At 36.0% G+C, this 14,604-nt stretch overlaps 1 protein-coding gene across 1 annotated transcript in view; it reads left to right on the forward strand.

The window, feature by feature from the left end:
• Positions 1-14,604, forward strand: part of LOC128653620 (angiopoietin-2) — a 120,816-nt gene that overhangs the window by 32,625 nt on the left and 73,587 nt on the right. The window contains exons 2-5 of the mRNA XM_053707011.1: positions 151-306; positions 7,185-7,306; positions 10,608-10,840; positions 12,367-12,491. Of these exons, the coding sequence (XP_053562986.1) occupies positions 151-306; positions 7,185-7,306; positions 10,608-10,840; positions 12,367-12,491 (636 nt within the window). The remainder of the gene's footprint in view (positions 1-150; positions 307-7,184; positions 7,307-10,607; positions 10,841-12,366; positions 12,492-14,604) is intronic.

Here is a 14,604-nt window from a genome sequence, read left to right on the forward strand (position 1 = left end):
TGTGTGGAAATGGGGGTGGGGGGGGGTAACATTACAATGTGTGTACTTAAAAAGCCAATCAAAATTCTGTTTGTTATTGTTATAAATTGGGCTAACACTTTTCTTCCACTCTACATTCAGTTTTTTTTTGTTTTTGTTTTTTTTTGACAGCTGGAAAACTACATTCAGGACAGTGTGAGAGCAGAACCAGGAGATGTGCAGAATTTAGCTGTACAGAATCAGACTGTCACAATGTTGGAAATTGGAACCAATCTATTAACACAAACAGCAGAGCAGACAAGGAAGTTGACTGACGTGGAAACACAGGTACAGAATGCTGCGTCCCTGGTGCTTTATTAGCTTACAGATACAATCTTCAATAACATTTTAATTTGGTCTATAAAATATTCATCCTTCTAAGATTATTGGTGGCTACAAAACTTTCAGTTTAAATAAAGGGTTCTCAGCTCCAGCCATCAAATTTCTTCAACTATAGTTGTATTTATGATCAATAAATATGTTTATAAGTGTATATATGGTATGTTTCATAGAGAGTTAAATGACCATTAAATACGATAGAATTGCAAAATAAAAAAGTACATAAAAAAAAGACTCTGTAATGGCACTTTCCAAAATTTTCAAAAATTGCCAGCCCCTTGTATCATGTGACAGCTATCAGCCAATTACAGACAGACACGTAAACGCTGTGAAATTTTGCACATGCTCAGTAGTAGCTGGCGCCTCATAGTGTGCATATAAAAAGACTGTGCACAATTTGATAATGCTAGTAAATTGGAAAGTCTCTTTAAACTGCGTGCTATATCTGAATCATGGAAGTTTAATTTTAATGCCCTTTTAATTACTTTTTTACACTCATATAGAATATAAAGTACAAAGTGCCTACTTATGTTAACTTCAGTCGTCCATGTTGCCATTACCTCTCCCATCTTTTTATTCATTCTTGGAACAATTACACTTTGCATCATTTTTTTAAATTGTTGCCGGTTGGCTAAATAGGAATTTGACATTTGGAATTAGTTGGCATAATTAAAGTACTTGTTAGGGTAATCACTTTTTTGCAGCAATCCAAAAACAATTCAAGGATTTATTTCACAATGTTAATTGATGAGAAAAAGGAAAAAGTAGCTGGCAGATAGTGGCCTAGACTGCTATACACTTGTTATGTTGCTATTGGGCCATTTTGTAAAGGTGAGAAATGAATTGAGCATAGCTTTACCTATTTTATTAGTAGTGGTTGTTCCTGCCATTGACATCTCTAGCTGTGTGAGGTGCCCAATAAATTATATTTTGCACAACAAACAAGAACTGCTGGCAACATAGAAAAGCAATAGCTATAGCCACAACATGTAGGAAACATAAATGTTTTGTTGAGGTAAAGTAGTCAAACTGCATGGAAGAAAATATGTCTCTATGGGCTGACCATGAGCTATGGGGCATTCTAAAGATGTGGTCAGTATTAACAAACACAATAACAGATTAAGCAAACAGATTAAAATAAAAAAGGAGAAAGAAAAAAAACATAATAATTTACAAGCATAATTTCTGTCCCAAGGGAGATTGGAAAACATAAATGTCCATTTATACATACCAAGTGAATGACCAACTTTAAGTCAGTTTAAACATTAAAGGCACATTTGACAGCATAGCTGTAAAAAGCTGTATAAAAAATATCACCTGAACATCTTTATGTAAAAAAGGAAGATATTTTACCTCAAAATTTCCTCAGTAGCCACACCTTATTATAAAGGGATTTTTTATCAGCCAATCAGGATGCTAGTCCCAGGACTCATCAGTACAGCAAAGTATGACCTCAGCACTGATGAAGCTGATTGGATGTCTTTTTTTGTAAACTATCTTCCTTTTTTACATAGAGATGTTCATGTAATATTTTCTTGTCAGCTTTTTACAGTTATGCTGCAGCACGTTTAAGTGATTTAGCATATGGGTATTATGTCCCTTTAAATACATTTATTGCTGCGGTCAGGTTTCAGGCCATTTCCCTTTCAGAGAGAGGCAAGGAATGTAGTCACCCACACACCCCATATTATGTCAGTCAATATAAGACCTTGCTGATAATATAAAATATATATATTATAACTTGGAACAGCTACATTTACTATTGCATTTATGCTCAATCAAATTGTGGAACCTTGTTTTGATGCCATATATGACATAGTTTATTGATTCGGAATAAACTGTTGAAAATATTTGGTAAATACGGCCATAATCCATGATAATAATAAATTAGATATCTTTGCATGGTCAATAGATTTAAAATGTCATTCACTCACTTATTTGAGATTAAAATAAATATATTCTGGTGTATTTTTTTGGGTCATCAAAGTAGTCTTTTTTGTCCGGATAATTTACTTTCCATATATTGTTTAACTGTAGAGAATTCATTATAAATTTAAAGAGAGCTATATAAAACATGTTATGCTAGATGCATTTGTTTTGGCACTTTCATTTTGGTAATTATTTTAAAACTTTTAAAATTATTTTAGTAGTAACACATTTCAATCATTTTAGTTGTATATAGTTCAAACCAAGTCATTATGAAATGTATTTAATCTATATGCAATTGGTGAACAAATCTGTTGCAAATTCATATTATGAAACCTGCCACAATGATGACAAGTTGACCCACGAGTTGGTGGAGCTAAAATATGAATAAAGGGAGGCATGAGAAACGTATAAATAGATCAGCCTCTGCTGGAAGTGTTCCAGTGACGTTTGGCTGAAAATGCTGTTCCAGGGAAAGATGAGATCTCAAACTCAGACTCGTGAGGAAGTAAAAGAAAAGGAGTGATCCCACCAAAATCATTTCCTTTTATTTTACCATAAGAACTAAACTAAATTTGATTATCAAGTCACAAGCTGGAACTCTGGTGTCATATTCCCTTCTTTGCCTAGACCATCTCTGGTTTCCTTGTGGAAATAGGCTTCTGCAAACATGTGACAGTGTAGCTTATACACTGGTGTGGTAGATATTGGCAGTGTTTCAACTAGGAACCATACAAACAAACAGAGGTCTACAGTTATGACATGGCAGTGACCATAGAGTTTTCTTTTGGAGTTTGTTTCAAGTCAGGTATTTACATGAATGAGAGTGATCTCTGCTGGCATGCATCTCTCCAATCTACATGAGATTAACAAGAAAGAAGTGTCCATTAAAGAGGTGATGAAAATTAAGACCAGGACATTGATTATAGGGTTATGAAAAACGGAGATTCAGATTTTTTTAATTATGTGTCAGAGAAAATGCATTTAGTGAAGAAGTCTATGGGAGAGAAAATTGGAGTGCAGCAATAGGCAGTGTAGGAAAAAGCAGAGGCCTTGAATCAATAACAAAGAACATCTTTGCGTCTAGTTAGGTCATTTAGAAAAACTGAGTGTGGAACATTGTGAAATATAAGAAAGCTTTAGTGGCTGAAATTCAAATTCTAGGGATCTTGCATTTCAAGCTGCCACAATTGCCCCGTAAAAAGTATGGAATACATTTTGAGTAAACAATGATCGAAAAGATAAAGTGAAAATCAAAACATGGACAAATGGTAGCGTCTTTTCAACCAGGGGCCTGCTACTAACCTACACCTATTTATTTGCTGTTTGCATCACTGCTATCTATAAAAAAGAGATTTTAAACTTTTACTGTTTTCACCAAATGAAAAGTGCCCACTAGACTGCACCCCAAAATTCATGAATATTAGTGTAGCTATTTTTGCTATAGATTTGGAATAGTGTCAACTTTAAAGTTAGGAGGGGGGTGGATAATGGTCCAGGGCCGTTTTTCAGGGTTTGGACTAAGCCCCTTAGGAAACAAATACATTTTAGGAATTTGGGTGCTTCCAACTTTGCAGCAACAGTTTGGAGAATGTTGTTTCCTGTTCCAGCATCACTGTGTGCCTTTTCGCAAAGTGCGTTCCATTAAAACACGGTTTGATGAGTTTGGTGTGGTGGTACTCAAGTGGCCTGCACAGAGCCCTGACCCCATTGAACATCTTTGGAATTAATTGAAATGTGGATTGTGAGCCAGACCTTCTTATCCAACATCAGTGCCTGATCTCACAAATATTCTTTTGCTGAATGGGCACAAATTCCCACAGACACATTCCAAAATCATGTGGAAAGCTTTCCCAGAAAAATTTGGCTTTTATAGCCACCAAAAGGGGGGGGGGCTACTCCATATTAAAGAGACAGTAAAGTCAAAATTAAACTTTCATGATTCCAATATAGCATGCAATTTTAAACAACTTTCCAACTTACTTTTTTTATGCAATGTGCTTCATTCACTTCATATTCTTTGTTGAAAAGCAAACCTAGGTAGACTCAGCAGCAGCAATGTACTACTGGGAGCTAGCACATACAGTATATGCACCTTCAGCAAAGGATACCAAGAGAATGAAGCAAATTGCAAAGTTGTTTAAAATGGCATGCTCTATCTGAATCGCACAAGAAAAAGTTGGGGTATCAAAGCAAGGTCCATGAAGACATGGTCTGACCAGTTTGGCGTAAAGTGGCCATCTCTTTCAACATCAGTGCCTGACTAAATTCCCTCAGACACACTTTTGAGGAAATCCTTTAAAATAATTGTGGCTGTTTTAGCCACAACGTGTGGTGGGGGGAAACTCCATATTAATGGCCATGGTTTTGGAATGGGATGTCAAGTTTGCATAGATGTGATGGTCTGGTTTACACATACTTGTCTGTGTTGTGTATTTATATATATATATATATATCGCCATAGAACAGGCTAACAACCCCAGCAACCCCAGACGATCGTTTCAGCCTTCATTGGGCCTCGTAAGTGAGGTGTAGCCATATTCCTCTAAGCACACTGAGCAAAGTGTCCATGTCTGGATTCCCCTTTTTCCCATAGGGAGACTAAATACACACAGAGAGAAGCACACTCACAGAAACGAACAACCGGCTCAATACCATTGTTAGTCTGTTCTTTGGCGATTTACCACCTGGGTGCAGCTTCTTTTAGCCCGGTAATGCTTTTCACAGAGTAGAACTTTCCTGTAGTATATCAGTCTGATCCCGCCTATTACGGTCAGTCCAGCGCCAAAATTCCTCTCTGAACAAGGAACACAGCAACCCCAGACGATCGTTTCAGCCTTCATTGGGCCTCGCCAGTGAGGTGTAGCCATATTCCTCTAAGCACACTGAGCAAGGAGTCCACGTCTGGATTCCCCTTTTTCCCATAGGGAGACTAAATACACACAGAGAGAAGCACACACACTGGAACAAAGTTTATATAGATGTGATGGTCTGGTATACACATACTCGTCTGTGTTGTGTATTTATACAGTATATATATAAGTATCCAAACAGGTGCACTCACTGTGACATAAGGCATCCGCCGGGGTGCTGCGTAGAAAACATATAGCAATATCCGTTCAACCCCTAAAGGTAGAGAAACGCTTCACTCTCCGGTCTATTCAAAAAATCCTTTATTAGGTATCCAGCATCAAATGACAAATCTCCCAAACGTTTCGATACCGGTTGGTATCTTTATCAATGGGTAATCAGAACATATCTATCCCAAAAGAAGGTTCCTTCTTTTGGGATAGATATGTTCTTATTACCCATTGATAAATATACCAACCGGTATCGAAACGTTTGGGAGATTTGTCATTTGATGCTGGATACCTAATAAAGGATTTTTTGAATAGACCGGAGAGTGAAGCGTTTCTCTACCTTTAGGGGTTGAACGGATATTGCTATATATATATATATATATATTTAAGGATTGATACAGCGCCTATATGTCCAATAAACTGTTGGGGTATGTAAGGAATATAAAATAAATAAAATAAATGAAAGTCCAGCTAAAAATTACATATAAAATATATGAACTATGAAACAATGTTCATATGAGTCCTAAAAATGATTTTTGATAAAGCCCCACACCTTAGGGGTGAAACGTTGAAGGTAATAAGCATACTCTCTGTGAAACTTAAGAATTGGAGTTTATTCTAAACACACGGACTCTGTGTACTTAGTACTTATGTGCAGAGGCCTAAGGCTTTCCTGATGGCTGGGAGGTAAACAGTAACCAGACCAAGACTTGCGCAAGTGAAGATTGTTACTAAAGAAACCCTGTGTCCTGAGACGCACTAAGCACAGAGTACCTGAGCCGGTGGGGAACAGCCGGACAAGACATCCAAAAAGGAGCAGTGTTTTTGTATCAGCAGTCATTAATGTTCATTCAAGAAGCCGTTCCAGAAAGCTAGAGATAAAAGTTAATACCAAGACAGAAAAAGCACTCCAAGAGGCCAACCACCAACCCACAGGAAGTGTAAGGGATCTATTCACCATCAGAAACACATCCCTGCATACTCCAGGAGGCTAACGAATACTAAAAGAGGCACTGCAGCTGGATACAAGGAGGAAATCCAATCATCTATATATACCCCCAGTGCGGCATACTTACCTCATTCGATTGAGGTAATATCTGGTAAGGGTATTATATACCATCTATAACTGTATATCAACTACATCTGGAGATTCATTACGGACTATATACATTTTTAGGACTCATATGAACATTGTTTCATAGTTCATATATTTTATATGTAATTTTTAGCTGGACTTTCATATATTTTATTTATTTTATATTCCTTACATACCCCAACAGTTTATTGGACATATAGGCGCTGTATCAATCCTTAAATATACATTTACTCTTACTGTCTAGGGCTTCACATCCCTCCCAGTACTTGTCCTATATAGCTGCCACTATTTCCTATTCATTTTTTGACTAGCGCCTACTACAGAGTATCACTTGTATCAACTCAGTTCACTGAGGAGACACATTTTACTTACTCCTATATATATATATATATATATATATATATATATATATATATATATATATATATATATATATATATATACATACTTGTCTGTGTATATATATATATATATATATATATATATATATAAATATTAGTATTGCAGTACATTTTATACTATGCATATTGCCCATGAATATATTTTCCCTTTAAGAACTGTGACTGCAATATACTGTATATAATTTGTGCAGAAGGTTATCTGTCACATTTTGGAGGCTATGTAGTTAAAGGTATTTTCAGTATAAAAGATTGTATTCAGAACATGAATGTCATTCATTTTCATTATTATTATTTATTTTTTCATATTATTTATTTCTTTGCTAGGTCCTAAACCAGACAACAAGGCTGGAAATTCAACTTCTGGAGAATTCTCTATCCACTAACAAACTGGAAAAGGAGTTGCTGATGCAGACCCATGAAATAAGCAAACTGAGAGAAAAAAATAGGTAGGAATTATGGATGTGAGGCGTATACTGCCATATAGCATTTGAAACTGGCATTACTTTCCACAACATTTGCCTATGCTTACACTTAATAATATCCTTTAATCTGCACCTTATTTTATTTTACCAAACAGTTTAAAAAAAAATGGTTAGGGGTTTTAGTGTTGGAAAATTAATTGAAATGAGGGATCATGGTGGTTTAGGCTGTTAATATCATGTTTTAAGAGTGGAGGCTTATTGTGATAGGGTTACAGCGGTTAGCGCTCAATTGCAATTGGGGGATATGAAGGTTTAGGGGTTAATAGCAGTTAGTGGGTTTTACTGGTAAGTGGTTATTGCAGTGACCCGGGTGTTGTGAAGGTTTATGGGGGGGGGGGTTTGTTTTTTATTCTGAAAAACATATTACATAAATGAAATAATAATCTCAATTCAAAAATAAAACAATAAAAGTGTTTTTTAAAATAAAGTAAATCAAAGTAAAATTACATACCTTTTACATCCAATCCACTCATGAAACTCATAACTAAACATTTAACCAAAATTACTTGACTGATTACTTTAATAATAGTTCTCTTTAAGTGGGTCCTATAAAGTATAATACGGATTAGGGATCCAGAAAAGGATTTGGGGCTTTAAAGCCCAGTGCTGAATTGCACACTACTTAAGTCAATTAATAGAGTTAAAAAATCACACTTTATTAACATATATGCAACACACAGTTAAAAATACAACTAGAGACTCAGATAAGAGTGGGTTAAATTGCATCCATCTATATATTTATAAATCTGGAGTCCATCTTAAAGTTAAAAATTAGGGCTCAAAGGACCGAAAGGAGTGATGGATATAGATTCAAGGAACATAGGGAATCAACTTCCACGTTAGCCGATCTATCTATGCGCTCAAAGGTGACCTCCTGCCTGCGTGCTGCTGTGATTTAACACAGTCAGACGATTTCTAGCTGTTTCCCTAGTTCAGAATATTATCAAAAACATACATTTAGCCAAGTGTTTGGACTCTAGATTCTAGAGTAAGAATACCAAGTGAAGCTTCAGATTGTTAGCTAGTCTCATTCAAATCAATCAAATCAATAGATATCACTATTGTTATACATTACACGAGATTGCTACAAGGTTTCAACAAACAGACACACTCGAAACCATACACGTTCCTTCCGGCCTCCTATAAAGTCTAAGAACTAATCTCAAAATTGTAAAAATAAATTTCTACCTTGACATCATAATGTTCTTTAACCATCTGTCTCCACAGGAAATTTCTGATTTTGGAAACAGTGGGAGCAGTCTAGAAAGTAAAATAACAATAGTAATATACTTTATATTTTTTACTTGTATAGGAAACAAAATATGCAACATTGAGGGGTAGATTTACCATTGTGCGAATGGACATGATCCGCTATAGCGATCATGTCCGCTGCACGTCGATAAATGCCGACAGCATACGCTGTCGGCATTTATCATTGCACAAGCAATTCTGGTGAACTGCTTGTGCAATGCTGCCCCCTGCAGATCGGCTACTAGCAGGGGGTGTCAATCAACTTGGTCATATGTGATTGGGCGGATTGCTGTCTGTCGGATTGCTGTTTTAAGACCATTGCTTTTTAACACCTCAGAAAAAGTTACATTTGCCGCAATACAGGGGTTGTTAAATCGTCCCCTGAGAGTTCAGTTTTAAATTTTAAAATACTGGTAGTCAAATATGACATATTTTGCCCACAACTGCCATTTTACCCACCCAGTCAGGCGACAAATAATCCCTGTTTACTTCCCTGAATTGTGTCTCACTTAAATTAACCACTCTGGTCACAGGTCTAACAAAATTCATACTACCCTCGATCCAATCCAAGTTAACAGTAAATAGTTTTGCTCCACTTATAACTGTGGTACAGTAGTAGCTATTTTGTAACTGATTAAAATGATTGTTAATGATCTTTTGAAAAGCATTGCATAGACGGGTCTGTTGGTTTATGAATTAATAAGGGTTATTAAGTTTTAGTCATGGTAAGTTTATTGCTATAGGAATATGGCAGCTAAGGGTTATGGTTTTGAGGTTCTGGCAGTTTAGGGGTTAATAGTTGTTAGGGGGTTTGGTGTTAGAGGGTTTATTGCTATAGTGATTGTGTAGGCCGTTTGTTGCAATGGGTGTATAAGGTTATTAAGTGGTTTATTGCATTGGGGTAGTGAAGGTTTAGGGGCTTGATGGAGTTAAAGGTTTTAGTGCCAGAAGTTATTGAGCTGGGGTTGTGGCAGTTTAGGGGTTATTAATATTTAGGGGGCTTTAGCTGTGGGGGTTTATTGTGGTAGGGGAATATATTATTAGGGGGTTAATTGCATTGGGGTCTGGCAGTGGTTAATAGTAGATAGGGGTTTTACCAGTGAAGGGTTTATTTTGATGTATGGCTATATGGCAATTAGGGCTTTAATTGCATTGGGGGGGGGGGGGGGGTTGGCATTTTAGGGTTTAATAGCCATTAGGGAGTTGTTAGCAGTGAGAGGTTTATTGCCTTGGGGTACTGGTGGCTATAAGGGATTTGATGGTTTTAATGGTGAGGGGTTATTATGGTGGGTTTACGGACACTTTATAGTGCTGGTTTGGACGTTTACTGTTCATGGTAACAGTTTTTATACCAGCTTTAAAAAAGCATATTATAAGATTTTCTGTTGTTTATAGGGGTTACTTAAAGGGACATGAAACCCAACATTTTTCTTTCATGATTCAGATAGAGAATACAATTTTAAACAACTTTCCAATTTACTTCTAATATTTAATTTGCTTCATTCTCCTTTTATTCTTTGCTAAAATATTTATCTATGAAAGCTCAGGAGCAGCAGAGAACCTAGGTTCTAGCTGCTGATTGGTTGCTGCATATAAATACCGATTGCCATTGGCTCACCCATGTGTTCATTTAGAAAACAATGGTGCATTGCTGCTCCTTCAACAAATGATACCAAGAGAATAAAACCAATTAAATAATAGAAGTAAATTAGAAAGTTGTTTAAAATTGTATTCTCTATCTGAATAATGAAATAACTTTTTTGGGTTTCATGTCCCTTTAAGCTATCCAAAGCACAAATGACTTGCATAATTTAAACTAAAATGATTTAATGTTTAATATTGACTTACACTTTAGCCAGGTGGTCAGTAAAATCAGCCGGGTGGTATTCCCCTCAAATAAGTCCTGGGGAGAACACTTTATATGTTTTATATCCCAAACATAGATCTGAAGAAATAAAGAATAAAAACTTACAATCTTTTTTCATTTCACATTATCATTTTCTCTGTCTTTCAGCCTCCTAGAGGGTAAAGTCCAGGCGATGGAAGAAAAACACAGGGAGGAAATAGAAGGAATCAAATCTGAGAAATTGCAAGTTGACGAGCTACTTTCAAAGCAGAGTAGGATCATTGATGATCTAGGGATGCAGCTCACCACGGCAACTGTAAACAACAGCATGTTACAGAGGCAGCAAGCCTTCATTATGGAGACTGTCAGCCAATTGGTCAGCCTGGTTTCACAGTACAATGGTCAGTATCAACTGCTAAGTATAGAATAATAGTATGAGGGGCAGCAAAGATTCAATAGGTTACAAGAGGTGGGGTCATTATCCGCTTACAGAATATGGAAATATGTAGCTAAAAGAGACGTGAAATTCAAAATGATTTATCAATTTACTTCATACTCTTGGTGTTGAAAAGCATACCTAGGTAGGCTCAGGTGTAGAAATACGCTACTGTGAGCTAGCTTGTGATTGGTGGTTATGCACATTTAACTCTTCTCTTTGGCTCACCAGATGTGTTAGATATAGCACCTACTAGTGCATTGTGCTTCTGGAGCTGACTTTAACTATGTGTTTAGATCCGGAAATGGGATTAAAAACATAGTCAAATGCAAGCAATAGTGCCCTTTTATGTACCTTTTCATGTACCTTTAAATTGAGACTGACCACTTTAAACTTTGAAAAATTGAAGCCAAACGGACTAGGTTTCTGATACTCTTACATTAATTTTAGAATGTAATATTTAAAAAAAAAATCACCCTAATTTAAATGTCTGGCAGAGTCTATAATTTTCTGTAGCATTTCATCACCCTATTTTTTTCATGGAACAAAACAAGGTTCAAGTCACAAGCTATGTCAGCTTCAAAAGGAAAGGCAAAGAGTTTGCAGCTGTAAATCTTCATTATCATTATTAATACTATTAGTTGTAATATTTTAAAGTCATATTAAAATGAAATTGTAATATAATTTGCAAAATATCTGCTTGTAAATAAAGGCTGCTATAACCTTCCCTATGATTTGCACCTTCTACATATAGAGCCACTGACTGGTGTGTATGCTCCATGCACAAGCTTAAAGGGACATGATACCCAAATGTTGAAACACTTGAAAGGTCACTAGAAAATATCACCTGAACATCTCTATGTAAAAATGAAAGATATTTTACCTCAAAATGTCCTAAGTACTTTAAGCAGCCAATCAGTATGCCTGTCCCGTGACCTGCAAGGGAGCGTGCCTCATGCCCACTCCTGATATTTCCCTATTCAGTTTAAGGAAGTTTACTATGAAATCTCATGAGATCACAGTAAAACAGTTCATGACCTTATTGGCTGCTGTTCATTTCTTCCTCTGGTGAGCTGAGGAAATTGTGAGCTTAAAAAATCTTTCTTTTTTACATAGAGATGTTCAGGCAAGCAAGTGTATTGAATATATACACAATGGGCTCCATTTATCATAGGTCGAGATTATTGCACTATGGCGAGAATATCTAAGAAGACTCTTCAGTACTGCGAGGTTCCTAAAAAATGTCACACTATACAGGGTTCTGGATGTGAAGCAGAGACACCTGCATTCAAATATAATACTCAAAGCCCCGAAAGATTTTGCGTAATTTCTCGCTATACAAGCGGGTTTTTGATCATCAGGCCCTGAGATAGAAAGATGCCAAAACTTCAGTCAGATGTTATACTACTATCTTACAACACCTCTTTTGGAGGGACAATTTATCTATAAAGGGTGAAAAACTTTGTAATCTGGATTGTCTGCTTTTCCTAGATATTCCTGTAATTCCTAAAGAAGAGCAACTGACCTTCAGAGACTGTGCAGCTGCTTATAAAGCCGGCCTAACTTCTTCTGGAGTCTATACATTGCACTTCTACAATTCTACAAACACCATCAAAGTAAGTTTGTATCTGCTGTTTTCAATACTTTTAAAAACTAATAAAAATCTATCTCATATGTTAGCTTTGTATAGGAACTTTGTTCATGAAATAATGATTATGTGGGCAGTAAAAGGCTTACATATAATAAAATTAAATTATATGTTAGTAGTTACTAAACATATAGTTGACCAGTTACTATAAATAAATTACTGCATTATATAAAGACATACAATTACCAAATATTACATTATGGCCCCCATTTATGAAACTGCCTGAATAGCTTTGGGGCCGTTTCGGTGTAGGCTCACTCATCGAGTGTACGATCGATGCTTCTTAATATGTTCACAACCTCTGAGGTTGTGATCATCAGACAGCCCGGACTTTTCCACCTGAGATGACTGACAAGCCCTGCCCGCAAACAGGAAATTGTGTGTGCATTGCAATCATAAATGCCGGCTGCGGATGCTGATCCAGAGGCCCCAAATGTATGCATACAGGTTCTCCGGATGAGATCCTTGTCTGCACGGATCTTCTTAAATGGGAGGGGGCTATCCATTTAAAATACCACATTTTATATATTGCAATACTTTTTTTTATTAAATAAATATTTGTTCTATAGTTTTAATAATGTTAACTCATTTGCAGCACACCTATCTCACGGCTAAACTCTCTACTCATCTGTTGTTAAATAAAATAGGCCCATGTTATCCAGTCAGTCGGAATGCAGGCCATCTCGTAACACTTTATAAATTGATCAATTCTTTAAATGAATCACTGCATAATAAAAATACATACAATTACCAAATACTACATTATACGTGTAAAATACCACATTTCACTTCTAACAAAAAATTTTATTTTATGAAACTATTCCTTCTATAGTTTTAGTAATATAAACTAATTTTATAGCACAGCCATTTGAATTGGTATCCACATAACACCTGACTTTGTATGTTTGGTTAGATAATAGTCGTTAATTTTAAGTTTTTCATTTGTGCAAATAAATGGTCGCATCCAATAAAAAAAATATTCAGGTTTCACTTCATTGTGGTCTTAAAATTCACTTGTAAAATAACACAGGTGTTTTTATATAGTCTTCATCTGACAAGATAATTATATTTTGACCTCCTAGCAATGCACCTTTAAACATGATTGTGGGTTTAACTTCTATTAGTGGAATAGATTTTTACAGTATTGTGTCCTAATTGTTTATGGCTAAACACTACAATACCCATAACTTGCATCGTGTATTATGCAGCAAAAGAAAATACCAAGGCCAATTTCACTCTGGTAAATATTAAACATTTTATAGTCTATAGCAGTGATGGCTAAACTTGGCACCCCTGATGTTTCTGAACTACATTTCCCATGGTGCTCAACTAGATTGCAGAGTGACTAAGGATTATGGGAAATGTAGTTTCAAAATTTGTGGGGAGGCAAGGTAAGCCATCACTGGTCTGTAGGATTAAAATAGAAATCGGTTAATCACAATCATTTAGAAAAACTTACCTAATCCATCTTAATCAATGTAAGGGCATTTTTGTAGATTAAAGTGAAAGTAAATCCTAGCGTTTTACAAACGCTAGGATTTACTATTGAAACAAATAAAGGGCACTTTCATTCATGAAGTATAAGATACTTCATGTAGAAAGCTCCTTTATTTGATTCAATCGATCGCCGCTCTTAGCTCCTACAGCAGAGCACGGCTAAAAAAATTTTTTAGCAGTGCGGTAAATCCGGCTCCCATGGGCGGCAAGCCGGATTTACCGCACGGCTATTGGCTAAGAGGTGAAAATGTCACCTCTTAGCCAAACTTTTTTTTAGCCGTGGGCTGCTGTAGCAGCTAAAAACGGCGATCGATTGAATCAAATAAAGGAGCTTTCTACATGAAGTATCTTATACTTCATGAATGAAAGTCCCCTTTATTTGTTTCAATAGTAAATCCTTGCGTTTGTAAAATGCTAAGATTTACTTTCACTTTAATAATTGGAAAAGTTTTTTTTTAAAGAATTGTGATGGACTCCAAAATAAGTACAAATAAATCAGTAAATAAACTAAATAAATGTAAATACAAATCCTAATTCGTTTTGACTAATTATAAGTAATGCTCAAATGGTAGTTATAGAGAAAA

This window comes from Bombina bombina, chromosome 3, assembly GCF_027579735.1.
Source record: "Bombina bombina isolate aBomBom1 chromosome 3, aBomBom1.pri, whole genome shotgun sequence".
NCBI lineage: Eukaryota > Metazoa > Chordata > Amphibia > Anura > Bombinatoridae > Bombina > Bombina bombina.